The sequence below is a fragment of the Zootoca vivipara genome, chromosome 6 (genome assembly GCF_963506605.1).
Source record: "Zootoca vivipara chromosome 6, rZooViv1.1, whole genome shotgun sequence".
NCBI classification, from domain to species: domain Eukaryota; kingdom Metazoa; phylum Chordata; class Lepidosauria; order Squamata; family Lacertidae; genus Zootoca; species Zootoca vivipara.
The window spans coordinates 88,217,860-88,243,004 of NC_083281.1; the positions used below are offsets into that span (position 1 = coordinate 88,217,860).

The 25,145-nt window shown below is 50.1% G+C and overlaps 1 protein-coding gene across 3 annotated transcripts in view; it reads left to right on the plus strand.

Moving 5' to 3' along the window:
- Positions 1-25,145, plus strand: part of RAP1GAP (RAP1 GTPase activating protein) — a 75,694-nt gene that overhangs the window by 8,927 nt on the left and 41,622 nt on the right. For all 3 annotated transcript variants that reach the window (XM_060276292.1, XM_035120247.2, XM_060276291.1), the window contains exon 3: positions 19,063-19,162. In XM_060276292.1, coding sequence (XP_060132275.1) covers positions 19,063-19,162 — 100 coding nt within the window. The remainder of the gene's footprint in view (positions 1-19,062; positions 19,163-25,145) is intronic.

Sequence of the window (25,145 nt, forward strand, 5' to 3'; positions counted from 1 at the left end):
TGAACCATGAAGGTCCGACTCTGTATATAGCAGGTTTCCTGTGTGTTTCTGCCACCACCAGGCTGGTCTCTGGAACTGAGGACTCTGCCACCCTCCTTGGCACATGACTCCTGGGCAACCCGGCTGTGAAACAATAGGAGCCACTCAGAGTCCCTGCTGGCACAGCGCCCGCTTTGCTTGCCTCCGCCTGGTGTGCTTGCCAGTCCTGGTCTGAAAGGAGCGTTTGTTGGCATGCAGGGCCCTTGTGTCTGGAGGGCTCCCCGCCCTGCCCTCAAGGGCTCTTTCTCTCTCCCCGCACCCCAAACACTGCCCTGTATAAATAGCAAGGCAGCAATGCTCCTCCACATATTTAATTTTTGGCGGCACGATCCAGAATGCTGCTGTGAGAGACCCCCGCAAAGCCAAGGAGCTCCCGAGCGTCTCGGGGAAGGGGAAATGGGGAAGCTTCCAGGCGCAGGGGGACATTTCCTTCCCGATCACCTATTATAGAATTGTAAGGTTGTATTTCACCAGATCTTAAACTATTACAGTATTTGTAAGAATGGATTCCAAATACCGTCGAATTTGTCCACAGCAAGTCTGCGTTTATATGCAAGCTGTTCCTGTGTTGCGAGTTTGTATAAGTCAGGCACCCCCCCAAACTCGGCCCTCCATATGTTTTGGGACTACAATTCCCATCATCCCAGACCAGTGGTCCTGTTAACTAGGGATGATGGACATTGTAGTCCCAAAACATATGGAGGGCCGAGTTCGGGGGTGCCTGGTATAAGTCTTCTATCCACTTGTAGAAGGGAGCCGCATTTTTATTTTTCATCTTTTTGCTGTGGTAAGGGCACAGAGAGTCCGCTCATAGTGTCCTTTTGTAAGGTTCCATGTGCTAGGTATATAATTCAAGGTGAAGTACAATAACAACCTTGTGAAATAAACAGTGTTGGGTTTCTCCCCTCCCCCCTTTGTTTTCCCTCCTGCGGGGGTTCTGTTTCTCTCTTTCTCTTTTTTTTTTTCCGTCACACCATGTCTGGTGCACATATCATTATGTACTTTTCGAACTTTCAATAAAGATGTTAATCAAAAAACGCCACCACCAAGAAGGCCCTCTGCCTGGTTCCCTGTAACTTGGCTTCTCGCAGAGAGGGAACCGCCAGAAGGCCCTCGGCACTGGACCTCAGTGTCCGGGCAGAATGATGGGGGTGGAGATGCACCTTCAGGAATACTGGACAGAGGTATACTGGACTAATGCTAGAACTTGCCTGCAATGAAGCTGAGTGTTGGAAGATTCAGGACAGATAAAAAGACGTCCTTCTACACAGGACACATAGTCACATTATGGAACTTTTCCCCGCAGGAGGCAGGGATGGCCACTAACTTGGATGGTTTAAAATGAGGATTAGGCCAATTCATGGGGGAGGGCGGCTATTGATGGCCACAAGCCACAATGGCTATTCCCTGCCCCCAGAGTCTGAGGCAGCAATGCTTTGGAATACCAGTTGATGGAAATCTGGCAACATCTGGTTTTCAACAGTGTGATATATCACCAGCTAAACAGGGACATGCTGATGTATTACAGTGTCTGAAATAAGGATGGAGGCTGTGTAGAGGCAGTGGCTGGCTCTACTTTTTCTTTTCTTTTTTACGCCAGCACTTGCTCTTGTGATTTGGTGCTCCCTGCATGAGGCCGGGGGAGAGCTGAGCTCACGGGGGCTGCAGGAATCAATAGAAGCATTGGCTGGCTTCACGGTCCCCCCCCCATTGTGATAGCACACAAACACACACAATAATTCATGATATGTTGCCGGGTCAAAAAATTATGAAACCAATATCACGATATGGACTTCAAACTGGTTTGGGGTGATGTATCGATATATTGCCCAGCCCTACGGGTTGGCCAGTGTGAGAACAGGATGCTGGATTAGAGGGGTTGCTGGTCTGATCCACCAGCCCATTCTCATGTTAAAAAGTGGCCTGAATTAGGGGCTGGTTTGGGCTCCCCCTCCCCACATTTGCAAAAATGCACAATCATTGATGCGCCAGCTCAAGGCCTTTTTGCTAGTTGCCTTCCTGGCTTATGCTTCCTGCCTTTTTGATCAAAGCACCCGTGGCAATTATAACCTGAAACATCTCTCTGTGTGTGTGTTTGTGTGTGCGTGTGTGTGTGAGAGAGAGACTATCTCAGCTATACAGCAATCAAACCCACCTGCCAGGTGTCTCCAAAAGCAGCTTCTTCTCACGCGAAGGAACCTAGAAAGCTGCCGTATATCGAGACAGGTCACTGGCCCACCGAGCTCAGTAATGTCTACACTGACCGGCAGTCAGTGGCTGTCCAGGGCCTGAGACAGCATGGGTCACACCTGGAGATGATGCTGCAGGTTGAGCCTGGGACCTTCTGTGTGCAGGGGGGGGGATACTCTGCCACTGAGCGATGGCCCTCTAGAAATAAAATAAGTTCCTAGTCCTCATGGTTCTGAGTAAGGGACTGATTTAAATGGGCCTTCTAGCAGCTCAAAGGATCAGGCCAGCCAGCGGGTCCCAGAGAGAGAGATGCTGCCAGCCTGAGACCTTCTGCATGCCCAGATGGTGCTTGTATCTACTGAATGGACTCTTGCCCAAAGCTTCTCCACTTCCTGCTCCACCTTGGGCAGGTGCAAAGGAAATGACCTTGGGCAGGGAGGTGTGGGTGGGGTGTCAAATGCTACATTCAGAACCAAGGACAGCTCCTCTCCCAAGAGTTGCCTGTACAGCTCATGCAAACAGCATATACATAAATATATAAAATGTATTGCATTTCTATGCCACCTCTTTCTGCAAGGAGACCAAGGTGGCATACATGGTTCTTTCCCTCCTCATCTAATTTCCACAACAGCCCTGTGAGGTAGGTTAAGCCGAGAGATATAGTGTGGCTGGCCCAAGGTCAAACAGTGAGCGTTGTGGCAGAGTCGGGATTTGAACCCTGGCCTCCCAGGTCTTAGTCTGACACTCTAACCACTACACCATGCTGGTGGTTTAAAGTACAGTCGTACCTCGGGTTACAAACCGCTCGGGTTGCGAACAGTTCGGGTTATGAACTCCGCAAACCCGGAAGTGTTTTCGGCGCGCGCGCGTTCCGCACATGCGCAGAAGCTGGGCGAGCGCTTTGTGTATGTGCAAAGCGCGAAAAACGTGCTTTGCTCATGCGCAAAAATGGCGCTCGGTTTGCAACCTTTTCGAGTTACGAACTGCGACCCAGAACGGATCGAGTTCGTAACCCGAGGTACGACTGTATTTGGCACCCTTTTGCACATGTTACCTCCACAGTCCTGAAAACAACCCTGCAATGTAGGCCAGTGGTATTTATCTCCATGCTGCAGGCACAACTCTATGAAAGAAAGGTGGCCATGTTTGGGACTTTTTGGTTTAGAGAAAAGGCAAGGAAGAGGCGATGATAAAGGCCTGTAGAATTATACACATCGTGGAGAAAGTAAATAGTGGAAAGTTCCCTCCCTCTCATAACACTGGAACACGTGACAAAGCTGAATGTTGGAAGATTCAGGGCAGATTAAAGGAAGTCCTCCTTCACACAGTGCAGAGTTAAACTATAGAACTCACTGCTGCAGGACCTAGTGATGACTACCAATCTAGACTGCTTTAGAAGAGAATTGGACAAATTCATGGAAGAGGAGAGGGTTGGCAATGGCTATTGGCCAGGATGGGGAGAGTTGCTCATGTGCTTGGATCCTGCTTCCTGGTTTCCCGCAGGAAACTCTTTGGCTACTGCGAGAACCGGATACTGGGCTAGATAGGCTGCGGGCCTGATCCAGAAGGCTCTTCTTGCATTCTTAGGTGTGGCAGTTTGGGGGTCCACTTCTGCATCGGCAGCCAAGGAAAGCGTTTGTTGAGAGGCTCTCAGAAACCAGCTGTGTGGCGCATTGTGCCCTTTACGCATGAGGAGCGGTTGGGATTGTTTTCAGATCGGCTCAGTGGGTTCTTGGATGCCAACTTGCATTGTGACACTCTGCCTTCTCGCTCTTGCCAATGCGGGCAATTGGCCGTCCAAATCTCACTGCTGCACCGGCCACCGTGCGACAAAATTGGCTGCCCTCTCGTGCTGTTTTGCATTGCTGGCGCACTCAGGCGCACTGGAACTTGTGTATGTGGGCCAGCCCGCTTTGGCAATGCACAGGTGCCCTTTTGCTGTCGCTTCCGCTCCTGTGCGCATGTAGGGAGAAGCGGGGGGACGGACGGATGGACGGACCCTGTTGGTGCCCCAGTGGCAGCCTTGTGGCCAGGGCCCTGGGCTCGTGCGACCGAGTGGAAAAATTGGTGGCTTCTGCGCTTAGGAAACCGAGGCTCCCCGATGAATTATTCAATGCCAGCATAAATAATGGACGGCTACATGAGTCACTCGGTTTGTTTAATTTTGCAATTTGCTGCCTCGTCTTGGCTGGTTCCTCGACTGCAAGGTGCTCCGAGGCCCAGAACTTTGGCACCCGAGGGTGAGTTCGGAAGCGTGGAGAGTGGGTGCCTTTGCCCTGGGCAAAGCTGGCATAGAGGCCAGGGAGCACTCCAGGATGTGAGCTTAATTGGTTAAAAGAGGCCTCCTTGGCTGGGGGAGGACACCCCAGGAGCAATCTCTCCTGACCCCCTGTCCAAGCAGATGGGTAAGCATTGGGGTGAAGCCCCTGCCTGATCTTCCACAGGTCCTGGAATTGGAAGATTCACGCAGCACATAGTTAAAACCATGGAACACAGGAGGGGAGAGGGCTCTTGTGCTTGGATCCTGCTTGACAGTTTCCCATAATGGGCTTCTGGTTGACCGCTATGAGAACAGGTTGCTGGACTAGGTGGGCCATTGGCCTGATCCAGTAGGATCTTCTTATGTAGGTCACGAGTTCAGAAACACAAGCCCTGTTTTAGGTGCCGACTTTGACCTGCTATGGGTGCTGCTAGTGCAAAGGGTTTGACTTCACCCCCAGAGGCGCACTCCATTGTCTCTCGAGACAGATGCCAACAAGAGGGAGCTGGGTGGCTTAGGGAGTTGTCTCTCTGTGGGTGCATTCTGCCTGCACTTTGTTCAGGTTATCAAGCTCCAAGGGTCTCAGGTTATCAAGCTCCAAGGGCAGTTCCCTCCCTGTGAGAAGTGAGGTTGCAGGGAACCAGGCAGTGGGCCTTCTCGGTGGTGGCACCCACCCTGTGGAATGCCCTCCCATCCGATGCCAAGGAAATAAGCAACTATCTGACTTTTAGAAGACATCTGAAGGCAGCCCTATTCAGGGAAGTTTTTAATGTTTGAAGTTTTATTGTGTTTTTAATATTCTGTTGGGAGCTGCCCAGAGTGGCTGGGTAGAAATAAAATTATTATTATTATTATTATTATTATTATTATTATTATTATTATTTCCTCCTCATTTGGAAGCCACACTCACTTCACAAACTGGAACACTCACTTCCAGGTTTGTGGTGTTCGGGAACCAAAACGTTCATCTTGTAAGGCGTTCGACTTCCGAGGTACGACTGTATTAGTATAATATATTAGTTGTAGGACTAAAGACCTGGGTGCTGCATTTTGCAGACCCTTTGTGAAGACCAAAAGTCACCTTTATCAAGATCACTGGAAGAGGCCAATGATTCTTTTGAGCAGGACTGGTTGGAGGGTTTCCTGCTTTGGAGGGTAGGACTCGAACCCATGGCTTCAAGTTACAAGAAAGGAGATCCCGACTAAGGATCAGGAGGAACTTTCTTACAGTCAGAGCTTACAGTGGAATGGTCTCCCTCGGGAAGTGGTGGACTCTCCTTCCTTGGGTCGTCATCTGTCAGGGATGCTTTTAGCTGAGATTCCTGCATTGCAGGGGGTTGGACTAGATGACCCATGGGGGTCCCTTTCAACTCTACAATTGACCTTTGACCATGACCTTTTCTGGCTTAGCAATCTACAGGTAACCAGTACGTACATGAGACTGGTGTCAATTACCCAGGATTTATATACAATTACTGATTTATATAGCAAGTGATGGGTTTAAAAAAAAGAAAACAGAGGAAAAAGCAGGACATTAAAGAAAACATCTCCTCACATTAATAATACAGTGACAATCAATACATCCATCTCAGAGCAAACATATATAAATCGATACATATTGCCATGCGAAAAGTCCGGATAGGCGTTCAAAATAAATGGCCATCTGTAAGAAATGGGCTCAGACGAAGGAAGGGCAGCAAGTGTCCTTGATCTATGGGGTGAGAGAGCTTGGCGGTTTGTCCTTTGAGGTTCAAGGCAAAAGTCTTGGGGCCACCAGGAGGGCTTGCAGCCCCACCATTACCGTTGCCCAGCCCTCATCTCCCAGAACCGCAGGAATATAATTTGAAAAGATGACGATACTTGCAATTGTCGAGGATTTCTCTTAATGCAAGGATTTATCCCATAGTCTGGCCCCCACGACATCACCAGGGGCCGCCCCCAGGTCGCACGTCTGGGCCCTGAAAACTCGTGGCCTGGGACACTGCACCCTAGTGGTGAGGCCAGTCACTGCATCACAGCCTGACCTACCTCTCAGGGTTGTCGTGAGGATAAAATGGTGATGAGTACAGCCAGGTACACCACCTCTAGTTCCTTGGAGGGAAAAGTGGTGCATAAATGTAATCAATAAATAGTCCTTAGTTTTGGAAGTGTAGCAGCTTTCCATCTGCTGGTTACAAAGTTTTTTATGCTGTTTGCTTTGGTCTCCTTAATGTGGCTTATTACTCTTCCTCTCTTTTTATCATGAGGTTTCCAGAGAATGAAGGTTATTGGGCAGCCTGAATAACTGCAGCAGCAGTAAAACTATCAAGAAATTATTATTATTATTATTATTATTATTATTATTATTGTTATTATTATTATTATTACCACCATTACCATTTTCGTCAACTGCGCAGATACATTTTTAGGCACGCAAATCTTTTTGTCTGGAGTTGTGAGAGTGGAGACGGTGGGTAAAGGTAAAGGTAAAGGTACCCCTGACCATTAGGTCCAGTCACGGATGACTCTGGAGTTGCGTGCTCATCTCACTCTATAAGCCAAGGGAGCCGGCGTTTGTCCGCAGACAGCTTCCGGGTCATGTGGCCAGCATGACAAAGCTGCTTCTGGCGAACCAGAGCAGCGCACGGAAACGCCGTTTACCTTCCCGCCGGAGCAGTACCTATTTATCTACTTGTACTTTGACGTGCTTTCGAACTGCTAGGTGGGCAGGAGCAGGGACAGAACAGCAGGAGCTCACCCCGTCACGGGGATTCGAACCGCCAACCTTCTGATCGGCAAGCCCTAGGCTCTGTGGTTTAGACCACAGCGCCACCTGGGTCCCTCCTGACGACGGTGATATCATCTGATAAATTTAAAAGATGTCTTTGTTGGGTGTCCTCAGAGGGGGCTTCTGATGGAGGGGACAGTGACCCCCTCCTCACTGGCTCTCTCCAGGCTCCTGGCTCCCGAGAAGCGATTTCCACCCAAGTGAGGAAATATCTATCAGTTCTTTAATCGGGGGGAACAGATCTCTTCATTAGGCATTAGGCGCTGCTGCTAAGATGCTATAATATTTAGTCAGCAAACTGATGAGTTGGCTGCAGCGATGATAGGAAGGGGTTGAGAAGCTGTGTTTTGACTTACTCTTGGCTTCACAAACGTTTGAAAGATGCTGTGTGTTTGTGCACACACTTAAAAAAAGAAATCCTCGCAGGGCTAAGGTTTTTTGTTGGGTGGACTTGCTCTCTTGGCAAGATGGGGCTTAGGTCTTCTTCTTTGGCGATCACTCGTAGCCGAGGAAGATTGTCTTCCATGAACACAGTTTTAACAGCGAGTCCGTAAGTTACTGTGGAGGCCAATTCTGGATCCACATGTCCTTCCGCAGTGGAGACATAAGTTTCCAGGCAGGAGTTGATCATGGTGAGGGTTTGCCAAGCATGCCTTCCTCTTAGCACGTTTCTCCCTTTTGTCCTGAATTTGAGCATCTTCAAAGTCCATGACACCTTTGGTAAAGGCTGTTCTCCAACTGGAATGGTCGCAGTCCAGTGTTTCCCAGTTGTCGGTGTTTATCCTACTTTTTTAAGATTTACCTTGGGAGAGTCTTTAAACCTCCTTTATTGACTGCCAGCATTACGCTTTCCATGTTTAAGTTGGGAATAGAGTACAGTAGTTGCTTTGGAAGGCGATAATCAGGCACCCTCGCAACATGACCAGTCCAACAAAGTTGATGTTGAAGAATCATTGCTTCGACACTGGTAGCATACAGCAATGGTGGAGGGCAGCATGATACCCCCACAGATGTTGGGTGTAAGGGGAAGAGAGTATAGAGAACCTCCCCCTCTCATCAGAAGCAGCTCCTCCCCAAGCAGCGATGGCAGCGAGGATGCTGAGGAGACCAGTCAGGAAGTGGAGAGAGAGGGCCAGGGCTCTGGCAGCACGGGAGAGCCCCTGCTACACAGGAGGGAGGAAGAGAGAGAGGGGGGAAGGGGGGAGAAGGAAAACATGGAGCGTAGACCCTTTCCTCCGGTTCCAGAATTACGCAGGAGAAGGAGGGGAAGGAGGTTTGCTGTCCCAAGACTCTTATGTTGGAGGAAGTCACGGGGCGGTTCAATGCTGGATTCTGCATCGGAATAAGCAGACATGCTTTTACACACCTGTCTCACTGTAAATAGACTGCACTAATAAAAACTGTTTAAAAACCGGCATGCGGAACGTCGTTACTCTAGAGTACTCGCAAGAACCCCTGACATTGGGCTTCAAATCTGCCAGGCCAGGCCACTGGGGCTGATGGGAGTTAAAGGAGTCCGACAATATCTGGAGACCAGCAGGTTTCCCTGTGCTGAGCTTGACCATCACTTGCCTTTCCTTTGCTTCTCTTCCTCCATCACAACTCTGCCTTCTTTTAATGTATAAATGGGGAACCTGTGACTCTTCGGTTGTTGCTGGACTCAGGACTGCCACCATCATCATAATCACTGGCCAATAGCCATGCTGACTGCTGGGCATAGCTGCCAAGTTATCCCTTTTTTACAGGGATTTTCCCTTATGCTGAATAGGCTTCCTCGCGAGAAAAGTGAAAACTTGGCAGCTATGCTGCTGGGAGTTGAGACACTGGCTGGCAACTGCAGTAGCTCTTGGGAGGTTTTCGATGTGGAATCTCTCCCCAGTCCCTTCCTGGAGCTGCAGCTGTTGGGGATTGAACTTGGGGCCTTCTGCATGCCAAGCAGGTGTTCTGCCGCTGCGGCATGGCCCTTGCCCAGTGCAGGGCTATTTAAGGGCCTGGCTCTGCAGCTAATACATTTTTACCCCCCAACCCCAAATCATGCAGGCACACATGCTGCAAATCCACCCACCCACGAGATGCCCTCAACCTCTTCCCCAGCATAAAAGCACTAACTAACTTGGGAATAATATGGGAATAACACTAATTGGGCAATAAGGACCTGGGGGTTTTGGACCTCAGGATAAAGCCTTGTTTGTTTGTTGTGCTTTTTTAATCCCGCCTTTCCTCTGAGGAGCTCAAGGCAGTATGCATAGTTCTCTTCCTCCCTACTTAGTCTCACGACAACCCTGCGAGGTAGGTTAGGCTGAGTGACGGGCTCCCAAGGACACACCCAGCTGTGTGGCTGGATGGGGATTCGAACCCTGTTCTCTCCCATGCCTTGTCCGACACTCTAACCAATACACCACCGCTGCCTCTCTTAGGAATACACGCCAGGAGACACCCCTTCAGAGGGGGGCCCAAGCTTTGGTCTGTTCTTCTGGAGAAGTTACTTTTTTATCATTCAACTAACTTTTTCTCCCAAGAAACTCAGTGCGGCGTGCATGATTCTCTTCTCCCTGTTTCCCCGCTTTAATCTCACAACAACCCTGCGAGGAAGGTTAGGCTGAGTGACTCTGGCAGGCGTCAGGTCACCCACCAGGCCCTCACAGCTAAGCAGGGGATTTGAACCAGGGTGTCTCCCATGTCCCAGCCCAAGCCTCTCTTCCCACTATACAGCGCTACCTCTCCATACGCCAGCAGTGCCAACGCAGTGCCACATTGCTCTTCAGGAAGGGAGAAATCCGCTCCTGGCATTAAGCAGACGATAGATATATCTATCTATCTGCCTCGAAGAGAAGAACGGACTTTACTCTCGTTTCTGGGTAACGTTGGCCAAGAACTGATTTTTCCCCCTCCCCCTGTGGGCAAATGATGATGGTAATTATACAAGATCTGTAGCCATTTCCTGCCCCCCCACCTCTCTCTTACACACACACAGAGAGAGAGAGAGAGAGAGAGAGAGAGAGAGAGAGAGAGAGAGAGCGCAAGCAAGATTTTCTGAAGAAAGTAGGAATTGTGCAAGAAGGCTCCAGGCCTGGATTTGAGATGTTCTGACGGAGCCCATTAAGGCTCGCTGCTTCCGATCCACCGCACTTCCAAAATCCCATATAAATGCATTAAATGAGGAGAGGGGCTGTTGGTTGATTAATAAATAAGCCGTTAACTGTCTTGCTTTTCCAAAGGGTTTGCTTTCCAGGTCGTGATGGAGGTTCTCCCCCCAGAGGGAAGGGCCTTCTCTGAAGGTATCTGAGCGCCACAGCACACATCCTGCAATCCTGCAGTGAGTGGGTGGGGGGTAGGTCCCTCTTCACTCCCCTGTCCCTGGGTAAGGTGAAGCCTGGGAGCACATGGCCAATGCTGGCTGCTGGGAGTTTCTCAGAGCAGCCTGGCTGTTAATGCCAGAGGGTCCTGGTTTTATTTTGCTTTTGGCTGAGCAATTGCTGTTGACATTTTAGAATTATTTCCCCCAACCTTCAGGTTTGGGGTGGGACGCCACCTGGTGACCTCTTGTGGCTACTGCAGGGAGTGTTTTTCAGGAGCCGGAAGAGATTTTACAGCCGCTGAAGCTTTTGTGGAGTTTGCCGGTGTTTATCCTCAGTTCACACAAGCAGCTCTACTGGAGTGCAGGCCTTTCGACTGCTGCAAACTTGGCTCTTTCGCCACAGTCAGAAAGGCCCAGCAAGGCTTCCGATTATTAGTTGTTGGAAACTGCAGGAGGGGAGAGTTCCTCTTGTGTTCGAATCCTGCTTGCAGGCTTCCCATAGGCCTCTCGTGGGAGAGAGAGAGAGAGAAGGGATAAATATAAACCCTCACAGCCTCCTTGAAGGGCTGTGTCTTTCTGCTTCTCTTTCACTCCTGTCACCAGCAGTAACTAAATGCATCCATCTCCCCGCTTCTCTGCATCCAACATCCTCCTTACAAATTATAATTCCCCCTCCAGGATATCTCTCTCTCTCTCTCTCTCTCTCTCTCTCTCTCTCTCTCTCTCTCTCTCTCTCTCTCTCTCTCTCTCTCTCTCATGTATTTGAGGGAGCATGCCTGGTCAAGAGGTTGTAGCCACAGCTGTTTGGGGCCTTTGCAGAATTAGCTCCAAATTTGCATGAAATTTGAGTGAGTGAGTTTTATTTAATGCAGATTGAAACAGCAGCGGCTCCGACTCCATCAGGCCTTTTACTTGTTGGTCTTTCCAGGGGAGGGGAGACTTCACGATGGTTTCTGAACACATTTCCTACCCCTAAGTTCCTTTTTCTCCTCCACCCTGTGGATTTCTTCTTCTTCAAATCTCCACCACCATTTAAGAGCTCATTTCACCTTCAGTTTTATTAATATAGAATGATGGAATTGTTGGAAGGGATGCAATGCAGGAATAGAATAGAAAAGAGGATTAGAGAGATTCATGGAGGAGAGAGCTATTGATGGCTACTAACCACAATGGCTGTTCTCTGCCTTCACAGTTGCGTTGCTGGGAACCCCATGAAGGGAGAGTGGCCTTGTGTTCAAATCCTGCTTGTGGGTTTTCCTTTGGGGACCTGGTTGGCAACTGTGAGTAGATGGACCCAATAATCAAAAAACAAATTAAAACACAGGGTTTTCTCCAGCTAAGCTCTTGGGCTAGATGCCTTGAAATGAATGGACCTAAAGAAATCATGTCCATTAATTTCAGTGGGTCTACTCTGAGTGCAATTAACACAACCCACTGTCAATATAGTATTTTGGATGAACACCAGGGCCAGCTCTAGGTAGACCCCTGGTGGCGCAGGGCACCATGGCGCCGGCCTGCCAGGAGGGCACCGCGAGCTGCGTCCGCCGGTTCGACGTGCAGCTGCGCTCGCCCACCCGCCCACCGCGCTGGAAAACGGGGCGGGGGGGCGCCGGAGGGATCCGTTGTTCCACAGCGCCAGGGGCGCTTAAGACGGCCCTGATGAACACAGTAGCATGTATATATTTGTTCTGTGTTGTATTGTTTTAATTATGGCCTGATTTTATTTTCTTGCTAATGCAAATTGAACTGAAGCCTCCATCGGCTGTAGGAGGCGATGGGCAAAATTAATATTTGTTGGAAGCCAGGCAGATGGGCGGGTATAAATAAATAAATAAATAAATAAATAAATAAATAATAACCTTCCCAACTCAACACTCTTGCTGCCCAGAGATGCAGGCATTGTCAGAGTTGCGGGTCGCCTGGCCAGCAGGTTTAACTCTGAAGGTGTTCTCCCAATGAACATACACTTCTCCCCCTGAGATGAGAGAGGCTCTGGGTTCAAGAGGTGCCTTTGCTGTGCAGAAACTTTTTGCAGGCTTGGGGAGGGGCTGGATTGGGCCTGAATGAGCTCTGGGGCGGGGAAGCAATGTTACGGGGCGAGAGCCTGGCTCAAGGCGAGGGAAAATTGCCTCTTCCTCTCCTCAGGGTCTGTATATTTTGTCTGTCTGTCTGTCTGTCTGTCTCTCTCTCTCTGTGTGTGTGTGTGTGCCTGTGTGCCTGCGTGCCTGCATGTCTGTGTGTGTCACTGTGAGGCTTAAATCACATAATGTCATAACAGAGTGTCCCTGAGCACATGCGGATAACCTTTCGCTTGCAGTCGGAGTCTTTAAGCTGTGATTCCTGCATTGCAGGGGTTGGACTAAATCAGGGTTCCCCAAACTTGGGTCTCTGGCAGCTTTTGGACCACAACTCCCATCATCCCTAGTGGCCTAAGGATGATGGGAATCGTAGTCCAAAAACAGCCGGAGACCCAAGTTTGGGAACCCCTGGACTTAGATGATCCATTGGATTCCCTTCCGATTCCATGACTCTTTGGTTCTGTTGATCTGGGACTGGGTGGCAAGCTCACACAGCCTAGGGGCAAACTTTGACCCAGGCTGTGTACATTGAAAGCACAAGACCTTCGCTCCCGGAAGACTTCTGGGAACTGTAGCTTGCTGAGGAAACCGGACGCTGCACCTCTTGGGGTGTGTGTGTTAAACTACAGTTCCCAGCAGCCTGAACAAGTTTGCAGACGACACCAAATTGGGAGGGGTGGCTAATACCCCAGAGGACAGGATCACACTTCAAAATGACCTTAACAGATTAGACAACTGGGCCAAAGCAAACGAGATGAATTTTAACAAGGAGAAATGTAAAGTACTACACTTGGGCAAAAAAAATGAAAGGCACAAATACAGGATGGGAGACACCTGGCTTGAGAGCAGTACATGTGAAAAGGATCTAGGAGTCTTGGTAGACCACAAACTTGACATGAGTCAACAGTGTGATGCAGCAGCTAAAAAAGCCAATGCAATTCTGGGCTGCATCAATCGGAGTATAGCAACTAGATCAAGGGAAGTAATAGTACCACTGTATTCTGCTCTGGTCAGACCTCACCTGGAGTACTGTGTCCAGTTCTGGGCACCACAGTTCAAGAAGGATACTGACGAACTGGAACGTGTCCAGAGGAGGGCAATCAAAATGGTCAAAGGCCTGGAAACGATGCCTTATGAGGAACGGCTTAGGGAGCTGGGTATGTTTAGCCTGGAGAAGAGAAGGTTAAGGGGTGATATGATAGCCATGTTCAAATATATGAAATGATGTCATATGGAGGAAGGAGAAAGATTGTTTTCTGCTGCTCCAGAGAAGCGGACACGGAACAATGGATTCAAACTACAAGAAAGAAGATTCCACCTAAACATTAGGAAGAACTTCCTGACAGTAGGAGCTGTTCAACAGTGGAATTTGCTACCAAGAAGTGTGGTGGAGTCTCCTTCTTTGGAGGTCTTTAAGCAGAGGCTTGACAGGCATATGTCAAGAATGCTTTGATGATGTTTCCTGTTCGGCAGGGGGTTGGACTGGATGGCCCTTGTGGTCTCTTCCAACTCTATGATTCTATGATTGTGGGAAGCCATGTGCTTGGAAGGGACCTCTGCAATTACACAGCCATTTCCAGGAATTAAAGCAACAAGAGCAGCGACCCAGTGCGCAAGGATCTGTTTTGATCCGATGATGCTGAGTGCTTGAGCGAAAGGAGAAAAGGGAAAGGGCTTGGCCGCCTCCCCCTCCGCAGTTCATGATTCTTTGGGAGAAGACGGCACCATGATGGACATGAAGGCAGAAACCCAGGAGGCAGTTTTTAAAACAACAAATAAATGTTCCCCCCCCCCCAGGGGCACCCCTTTGCTCTGGCTGTCACTCTGCCACCCTGACAGTGTGAGCAAACAAACAAGGCTCCCCTGTCAAGCCCATCTGCATCTCCTGCATATGCAGAGCAGGCAGCTCTCCTGTTTTGCAAAAACAGAGGGGGGGGGTTGATGCTGGGGGGAGTCAGCAGAGGATGCTCTGAGCAGCCCCAGGAGGAGGGGAGAAGCCCAGCTGGTGAGAGGCAGGTCTCCTGCGAGCAAAAGAGGGAGGCAGCCTGGCTGGAGCCACACGCACAAAAATTTATGCATTCGCTCAAATGATTTTAACAAAAGATCGCAGCAATAATAATAATAATAGGACTCTAAATCAACAACAAGGGGACCCAGGTGGCGCTGTGGTTAAACCACAGAGCCTAGGGCTTGCTGATCAGAAGGTCGGCGGTTCGAATCCCCGCGACGGGGTGAGCTCCCGTTGCTCGGTCCCAGCTCCTGCCAACCTAGCAGTTCGAAAGCACGTCAAAATGCAAGTAGATAAATCGGAACCGCTACAGCGGGAAGGTAAACGGCGTTTCCATGTGCTGCTCTGCTTTGCCAGAAGCGGCTTTGTCATGCTGGCCACATGACCTGGAAGCTATACGCCGGCTCCCTCGGCCAATAATGCGAGATGAGCGCACAACCCCAGAGTCGGTCACGACTGGACCTGATGGTCAGGGGTCCCTTTACCTTTACCTTTACCTAAATCAACAACAGTCAAATTTGTGCAGGAGGAAGCTATCCGTGGCTACTAGTCAGAATGGCTGTGTTCTCCCTCTGTTGCCAGAGGCAGTGAATGCCAGTCGCTGGAAATCGGAAGCTGGGAGCGTGACCATTGCGTCCAGCGCCGCTTGTGGGCTCCTTCCCTTTGGGGGCATTGTGAGAACAGGATGCCAGACGAGATGGGCCAGTGGCCTCTGATCCAGCAGGATCTTAGTTTCTTTTGATTCCTAAATGGAGCCTCCATGGACAGAGTTTGTCTACCTTAGAATGGTGATCAAGAATGAGAGGTGGCTATTGTTTGGGAGCTTCCCAGAATGGACATCTGGTTGGCCACTGAGAACAGGATGCCTTGGATGATATAATAATAATACAGTAGTAGTAATAATAATAAGGGACCCAGGTGGCGCTGTGGGTTAATCCGCAGAGTCTAGGGCTTGCTGATCAGAAGGTCAGGGGTTCGAATCCCTGCAACGGGGTGAGCTCCTGTTGCTCGGTCCCAGCTCCTGCCAACCTAGCAGTTCGAAAGCACATCAAAGTGCAAGTAGATAAATAGGGACCGCTCCGGCGGGAAGGTAAACGGCGTTTCCATGTGCTGCTCTGGTTCGCCAGAAGCAGCTTTGTCATGCTGGCCACATGACCCGGAAGCTGTCTGCGGACAAACGCCGGCTCCCTCGGCCTATAGAGCGAGATGAGCGCTGCAACCCCAGAGTCGGACACGACTGGACCTGATGGTCAGGGGCCCCTTTACCTTTTTTAGTAATAATAATAATAGTTGTTGTTGTTGTGTGGACAAAACTCTGAGCTCACGTAACTGGGACAGGACAATGGTGGCTGCTTCTGTGCCAGCATAGGATTTTTGGATGTGTCAGATGCTGGTGACATCTGAGACCTGCAGGTTGGTTTATGCAACGGCACCTACTGCCTGCCCCTTGGTCTCTGAAGCCCGAGGCCTCTGCCTCCGGATAGGGCCGGCCCTGATGGTGGGCGACAGGAACAGCAGGCACCCAGAGCCTTTGGAGCGAGCGGAGGTTTGAGGGCTCCCCCTGGTGGACACAGGGAGAGCCTGGATTGCCAGGAGAGAGGATTCATATCACCTCCTCCCTCCTCTGTGCGGGAGGCGGGAGTTTGGAGCACGATTTGTCACCATAATTACCCGATTACCCGATGGTAATTGCCAATCAATTACTTGAGCCGCCGCCTCCTTGTCCCTCTCTCCCCAGCATCCCGTTGCCATGGAAACTCTTGAAGTAGCATCGTGTCTCTCTTCTGCCTCTCTCTGCCACGTAGGCCACAGTTGCTGCTGCAACGCCAGGGGCCTGCCATGGTTGAATCCTGAGCTTCAGAGGGAGGCAGGGAGGGAGGGAGGGAGGAAGAGAGAGAGAATGTGTGTGAGCTTCACATTATATCAGGCAGCCTCCGATGTCATGGGCTGGCTGGATGCAGAGGGGGGAGGCCTGGGATGCAACATGCACCCCACCACCCCCAAAATGAAAGAGTTTAGTGTGCATATTCCTGCCTTGCAGCGGGTTGGACTAGATGACCCTCAGGGTCCTTTCCAACTCTGCAATTCTATGATTCAATCTATGGCATGCAGCCTGAACTTTGAATTTCTCTATTGCTTGATGTTTATTGGTGCCACTGGGTGGCGTCCCTTTCCCAGTTAGGAATCTCTGATGAAAATCCAATTAACACAGGAGAAAACCAGTTGAGGTGAGGTGTTGTTGTTTTTCAGAACTGCAAGTGCTTCTTAGATACATGTCACAGAATCGTAGATTTGGAAGGGGGTCTCGAGGGTCATCTAGTCCAACCCCCTTCAATTCTAAAGATTTAAACCTTAAATCTTCTTTTTTACAATTTCAAATACTCATTTTACATCCTTAAAGTATCAGTGACTTCCCTTCTCTTTCCGTGGTTCATTTTACATGCCTTAAATCCCTGCATATTTTACAAAAACTATACCAAACGGTTTTCCATTATTGCGTCCATCAAAACCTAATTACACTGCTGAATTTATCTTAATGGAAAGAAGATAAAGTCCCGACCAGAGATGAAATGGCAGATTAAGTTGATGGATTATGCTGAAATGGCTAAAATGACTGGAAGAATCAGAAATCAGGAAGAGAAGATCAAAATTTTAATAAGGAATGGGGGAAATTTATAATCTTATCTAAAAAACCATTGTAAACAGCTAAAACCGTTAGTAGGATTGGAATAACACATGTAGTTTAATGGTGAATTTTGGACACAATGGAGAGGTAAAAGATTTGGATTATCATAAAAGATGAGGAGGAAATGATTAAGAGTAGGACCCACAAAGGGGAAGGGAAGTCCAAGAGATTCTTTGGCATCTTGTTTCTATGTTGTATGTTGGATATGTGATTGTAAAACTTTAATCTGAAAACCAAATAAATTTATCTTAATGTTGCCTGCGTATTCAGCTGTATACAGTTATTTCCCATATATTCCATAAACGTTTTCCAATCTTCTTTAAACGTATGCTCTTCTTGTTCTCTTATTCTATATGTTAATTTTGCAAGTTGTGCATATTGTGTCAATTTAAGTTGCCATCCTTCTTTGGTTTGGACTTCATAAAGATTTAAATCTTGGTGGGGTCACGTCTGTGTCCCTCCAGATGTTGCTGGATGCCCCGGCCGTCCCTGAGCATTGGCTGTGATGGCTGCTGTACATTGCAGAAGGGGGTCCCCCAACATCTGGAGTGCCATAAATGATCCCCAGCACTGATCTAAGACCTCGCCAAACTCCACACCGAGAGGCTGCTTCATGTTTTAAAGCCGGGGATGTCTGACCTGGCAATGGCAGCGCTCGCCTGAGCATATGCAGAGTGCCTTTTGCCGAACCCCTGTGAGCGCTCCTTCACTCTTCCCATAATCCTTTGCCCCAGCTGCAGGCAGGCTCCAGAGCAGCAGAAGTAGCTGCAAAGGATTCTGGGAATAATCTGATCGCCCAGCGGTCAGTGAGGTGGGGTTGGTCACATGGTTCCTCCCCCCCCTCCCCTCTTCCGTTTCCAAAAATTGGAAGCTGTTCTTGGTGGCCCACAAAACTCCTGATTCAGCTTTATAGCCGGGATGAGAAAAATAGGAAATAAAAATGGGCAGTGTCTCAATGAAGGGGAGAGGTGATTGGCCGATTGGGGTTGGGACGATTGAATTGTAGTTGAAAGGATTTTCAACTATGACGGCTGCAATTCTATGATTATGCTCCCTGCTGCCTTCCTCCTTGAGGTGCTTTTAGGAGCCAGGAAGCTTCAGAGGCTTGAAACCTCTGGAGAGCGGCTGCCAGCCAGTGTAGACAATAATGAGGCAGAAGAACCCACTGTCTTGGTAGAAAGCACCTTCCTGTGTTTTAAGGGAAGGGCCCTAGCTCAGTGGAAGAGCATCTGCTTGGCATGCAGAAGGTTCCAGGTTCAATCCCTGCCGGCAGCCTCTCCAGGTAAGGCTACCTATCTGAGATTCTGGAGAGCTGCTGCTGCCAGTCAGTGCAGACAGTACTGGGCTGGATGGGCCCAATGGTTTGACTTGATAGAAGGCAGCTTCCTAGGTTTCTATCCAAATCAGCCCTTGATTCAGAACCATGAGGACTGGGTTATTATTTTATTTTTAGAGGACAGAAGCTCATGTGCCTTTGCTTCTAGAAGGTTCCGGGTTCAATCTCTGGGGAAGAGACTCCTTGTCTGAAGCTGCTGCCAGTCATTGCAGGCAATACTGGGCTAGAGGAACCAATAGTCTGGCTGGGTGAAAGGTCCATCTTCCCCCAGGCTCGCCTCCACGCTCAGATCCTCTCCGGACAGCCTGGACGTTTTCCATCTCTTCTGAACTCGAACCCGCGACCCTTGGGCTCCTGGATTCTGTCCCCTCTTCTGACAGGACTTTCTCTCTTTCCCCAGCAAACACAGTGATGGGCCGGCCGGCATCTCCTTCAGCGGCCCCTTAGAACTGCCTCCTGTGGGCGCCAACCCCCCTCACGCTGCTCTCCACCACCCCAAGGTAAGAGACCCCATCACTTTTCATTTTCAGGGGGAATCGTAGAGTTGGGAGGGACCCCCTAGGTTCAATCCGCTGAAATGCAGGAATCTCTTTACCCAACGCGGTACTTGAACCCGCGACCCAGAGATTAAAGAGTCTCATGCTCTACCAGCGGAGCCATTTCACCAGCTCAGCGAAAGTGCCCAAGAGTAGCGGGGCTGCCAGTGGGTCTTGTTCTCTGCCACCAACCTGCCGCTTAGGCAACGAGCTGCAAGGAACAGATCGGCTTTATTTAAAGCCTCTGCCCCACCCTCAAAGTGTGGGGCGAGAAGATGGCTGGTCCTGCACCCAGGCATCCTCTCCCGTCCTGGGCAAGTGTCGCTTCCTGCCATGGGGCTGAAGGAGTTCCTTGTGCCCTAAGGGAGCTGTGGGGCCTGAACAGCAGAGGAAGGCAGGGAGGGTGGCGGGAAGGGAGGGGAGGACCAGGAGAGACCCCTATAGAATCATAGTTGTTCAGTCCCAGCTCCTGCCCACCTAGAAGTTCGAAAGCACGCAAAGTGCAAGTAAATAAATAGGTACTGCTCCGGCAGGAAGGTAAACAGTGTTTTCGTGCGCTGCTCTGGTTTCGCCAGAAGTGGCTTAGTCATGCTGTCCACATGATCCGGAAGCTGTCTGCAGACAAACGTCGGCTCCCTTGGCCAGTAAAGCGAGATGAGCGCCGCAACCCCAGAGTCGTCCGCGACTGGACCTGACGGCCAGGGGTACCTTTACCTAAGGGGTCCAGGTGGGTCATCTAGCCTAACCCCCTGCAACGCACTTCCAGTCAGCACAGAAGGCCCCCAGGTGCCATTCCCTGGCAGCATCTCCAGTCTTTCTCCTGCCAGTCCGTGTAGGCAATACAGAGCTAGGTAGTCTGACTCAGCATCAGGCCCCTAAGTATGATGATCAGCCCTTGACTCAAATCCATGAGGACTAGAATCTTGCATTATTTTGTGGGTGCTAAATCTGGAGTGCTGTAGGTGGGCACCAAGCAGCTTCTGGTTATGAAGCAACCCCTTGAGGCCCAGAGTACCCACCCACCCTGCTCCCTTCTCCACAAAGCAGGGTTTCCTGCTTGGCAAGGGGGTTGGACTGGATGGCCCTTGTGGTCTCTTCCAGCTCTATGATTCTATTCTAAGCTGAGTAATGCCAAGGGAGACCTCTCTCTCTCTCACCCAGCAGGGCAACCTGGAGAAGGTGCCTGCTACCTCCACCTGCCTCTGGTTGCATAAGCTGAAGTTCTGCCCCCTCCCTCCCTCCCTCCCTCCAGCTCACCCCCCTTCTCCTCCCCTAAGGTGGGGGTCTTGTTACCAGGCAGGTGGGGGAAGGGGCTTGCTGATTTGTGAGGCTTGCAATGCTTTGAGTCCTCCTCCATACGCAACTCACACCCACCCACCCCCCCGCCCGCCCCGTGTGTGATGCATAGCTCCCGCTTGTGGGTGGTCCCCATGGCAACCGAGGCGCCCCCGCAGGTCTCTGGGGTGAGGAGAGCCTGAATCATTAGGGCTCCGGAGGAGGAGGAGGAGGAGGAGGAGGCCGTGCCCTTGGCCCAGTGAGGGGCCACTTTGGCATTCGGGGCAGGATTCCTGCTTGCCCTCGGCCGCCTTGCTGCCTGGCAGCGATGGGCACCGTCTCTCCTCCGTTGTTCGAGGCAGATGAGCTCGTGGGCACCCCGTGGAACTGAATGGGACGGAGGAAGAAAGGGGTTTCTGCACACAGCGCAGACTTGAACTGTGGAACTCCCTCCTGCAGGAGGCAGGGATGGCTGCCAAACCCAGAGAATTGCCCAAACCCACATAAGGCTGTCAGTGGCTACTGGGAGGTACTAATGTTGACTGTTGCTGTTGCCCTCAAGGGCCTGCTTGCGGGTTTGGGCAATTCGCAGGGTTTGGCCCCTGTGAAAACATGAGCATGGACCAGATGGGCCATTGGCCTGATCCAGCAGGTTCCTCTGACATTCTTAGCATCTTTTCTTCCATGCACTTGGAATTTATCCTCCAAGGGTGGTGGGGAGTGCAGAGCAGGAAATTCATAGAACCGTAGAGTTGGAAGATTACCCCCAAGGGTCATCTAGTCCAACCCCCTGCGATGCAGGAATCTCAACTAAAGCAGCCATGGCAGGTGGCCATCCGACCTCTGCTTAAAAATCTCCAAGGAAGGAGAGTCCACTACCTTCCAGGGGAGAAAGTTTTTCCGTATATTTAGTTGGAATCTCCTTTCTTGTAACTAGAAGCCATTGGTTTGAGTCCTACCCTCCAGAGCTGGAGAAAACAACCCTGTAGATATTTGAAGATGGCTATCATATCTCCTCTCAGCCTCCTCTTTTCCAGACTAAACATACCTAGCACCTTCAACCATTCCTCACAAAGCTTGGTTTCCAGACCCTTGATCATCTTGGTCTCCCTCCTCTGCACACATTCCAGCTCGTCAACTTCTTTCTTAATTTGTGGCACCCTGAACTGGACGCAGTATTCCAGGTGTGGTCTGACCAAGGCAGAATAGAGTGGTGCTATTACTTCCCTTGATCCAGAATCTGGACACTAGAATAGCTTTCTTTCTTTCTTTAGCTGCTGTATCACTCTGTTGCCTCATGTTAAGCTTGTGGTCCACTAAAACCCCTAAATCTTTTTCACATGTACTACTAGTAAGCCAGGTGTCCCCCGTCTTACATTTGTGTGTCTGGTTCTTCTTGCTGAAGAGCAGAACCTTACATTTGTCCCTATTGAAATTCATTTTGAAATTCATTTTGAATCCCGATTCTGTCTTTTGCTACCCCTTCCCGTTTGGTGTCATCTGAAAATTTGATGAGCACCCCCTCAATTCCTTCAAACAAGTCATTTCTAAAGACATTGAACAACAACGGGCCCAGGACAGAAGCCTGCTAACTTTTTTTCCAGGATGATGAGGAACCATTAATGAGTATTCTTTGTGTTCAGTCAGTCAACCAGCTACAAATCCACCTAATAGTTATCTCACCCGGTCCATATTTTATCAGCTTCTCTGCAATAATACCATGGGGGACTTTGTCAAACACCTTACTGAAATCAAGATACACTATGTCCGCAGCATTCCCCTGATCCACCAAGCTTGTAACTCTGTCAAATAAAGAAATGAGATTCATCTGGCATGTCTTCTCTTTGAGAAACCCAAATTATAATGTAAAAAACACTGTGTGTCCTTGAGGGTGTACCACTTCAGGGCCTGCCTGCCTGCCTGCCGAGGCTGTTGCTTCTCATGCCCATCTCCAAATCCTTGTTTTAGACCAGGGGTCAGCAACCTTTTTCACCCGTGGGCCGGTCCACTGTTCCTCAGACCATGTGGTGGGCCAGACTATATTTTGGGGGGGAAAGAAGAAGAACGAATTCCTATGCCCCACAAATAACCCAGAGATGCATTTTAAATAAAAGGACACATTCTACTCATGTAAAAACACGCTGATTCCCAGACCTTCCGCAGGCCAGATTCAGAAGGCGATTGGGCCAGATCTGGCCCCCGGGCCTTAGGTTGCCTACCCCAGTTTTAGACTCAGTTTCCCTCCTTTTCGAAATGGCGAGAGAGTGCTGGTCAGCCAGTGCTCCATCCCTGCGAGGAGGAAGAGCAGGAGCAGGAGGCAGCTTCTGCAGAGACCCAAAGGCTTGCTTCTCTTCTCCCTCCCTCCCTCCCTCCCGCCCCTGAGATGCAAATGAGGCACACAGAGAGGTGAAAGGGCTCCTTGTTTGCGGCTGCCAATGTCAATGGAGCAGAGTCCTTCAGCAAAGGAAGTGCCTGCCTGCCCCCCTCCACCTTCCTCCTCTGGGAGAGTGCGAGGGGGGGGGGCTCATGTGAAAACCACCAGCAGAAATGCAGGGAGGAATCCCAGCCCCAGCCCATGCCGCCTTAGCGAAGTGACTTCACAAGCCTGGACAGTGTGACTCTGGAGGTCCTGGGCTGCCCAGACAACAGGACTCACTGATGGGGTGCAAAAGAAAGCAGAGCAATATGTTTGGTACCATCGTGGCAGCAGGAGTTGCTGGAAGGAGGCATGCAGAGCACCATAAAACCACCTTAGGGACCCCACTCCAGATTTGTGTGGGTTTTACTCCCGAGCCTTCTTTTCTCTCAAAGATACCGCGTAAGGCAGCGGAGGTTTTTATTTATTTTTTATTTTTATAGATTTCTTTATTGGGTTTTTCAAATTAAAGTTTTACAATCACAAACATCCACCATACAACATAAAAAACAAGATTCCGAAGAATCTCCTGGACTTCCCTCCTCTCCTTTGTGGGTCCTACTGTGTTAGTCATTTCCTCCTGCATCTTTTATAATAATCCAAATCTTTTACATCGCCATTATATCCAAAATTCACCATTAAAACTACAAGTGTCATCCCAATCCTACTAACGATTTTAACTGTTTACAATGGTTTTTTTAGGTAAATTATAAATCTTCCCCATTCCTTGTTGACATTTTGGTTTTCCCAATTTCTAATTCTTCCGGTCATTTTTGACATTTCGGCATAATCCATCCACTTGATCTGCCATTCTCAGGGCCGGCCCTACATGCAGGCTGGGTGGCGCAGGGCACTATGACACCGGCCCGCCAGGGGCACCACCCGCACCACGGCACCAGGGGCGCTTAAGATGGCCCTGTTTCTTATCTGGTCGGGTCTTTGTCCTCTTTCCATCTCTGGGCTAGCGGAGGTTTAGGGTCAGAATTTTCCTTCTCCTAGATGGGCTACCTTCTCCGGTGGATGAGCCCACCTGCCCCTCACTTCCTTCTATGGCATGTGCAGAAACTGCCTTCTGACAGCTTCTAGGAGCCACAGGTGAGTGCTGAGTGCAGGGTGGGGACAAAAAAATGGACCAACTACCCCATAAGGGGGATGACATGTCGCTTGCCAGAGGTAACACCCTTCCCCTAACACCCCGTACACCTTCCCCAGGATTTGAATCTGTGTTTCCTTAGAAACCAGCTTGCCTTTCTTCCAAGCTGGGGAGAGCTCAGAGCAGCTGCTTGGCATGCAGAAGGCCCCGGGCTCAATCCCCAGGTAGGGCTGGGAGAGACTCCCCAACTTGAAATCTTGGAGAGCCTTTGCTGCCGGTCTGTGTAGGCAGCACTGAGCTAGATGGACCTATCTCCTGTCTCAGTCTAAGGCAGCTTCCTGTTTAAGACAGCCCTTCAGAACCGTGAGGTCTGGGATTTTGATTCATTTTTTAAGAGAAGGACCGCATCTGCATGGTGGAGCCCCTGCTGGGCCTGCAGAAGGAAGGTCCCAGGTTCAGTCCCCTACTGGCAGCATCTCCTGCCTAAATCCCCGGAGGGCCATTGCCGGTGTGGGGCAAGACCTGCCACTGGGCATTGGCCTAATCAACACTGGCACGACACCGACATCTCCGTGAAACAGAAGATTTAAGAAATGAGTCCTCAAATGCATGCTTGTTTGGGCTCAAAGAAAGGTGGAAGACTCCTAGTATTTAAGACAATATTGCCCTGGTCTCTGCACAAAACACCTTCCTATGTTTGTCTCTGGAGGGCGGCTTTGCTTGCTGGTGGTGAGGGAGGCACTCGGCGCATGCTCAGAGGGCCATGCCAATCATGGCTCCGTTTGGGCCGGGCTTAAGAATCCCAAGATTTGAAAGAGATTCTGGCCCTGGTGTGTGAGAGAATCAACTCCACTCTGAGAAGAGGGGGAAATGAGGGAGGGGTGGTGCGTGGTGGTCTTGGGGGTATCATGAGACACCCCTCCCCCCTGGGCTTCAAGGACCTGAGAGTCTATTGAGCATCTGCTGTCCTCACTTTCCCCATATCAATTAAAGGATCAATTAACTGGTTAAAAGAGCACACTTAATTCTCTCTAATTAACTTGCTTTGGTAGCCTTAATTGCAAATACAGACGAGGTGGTTGGGGGCGAGGGGAGGGGGAGAGAAGGAGAGGATTATTATTATTTCCTCAGTTCTGCTTTCACAGAGTTATGGCTGGAGGGTG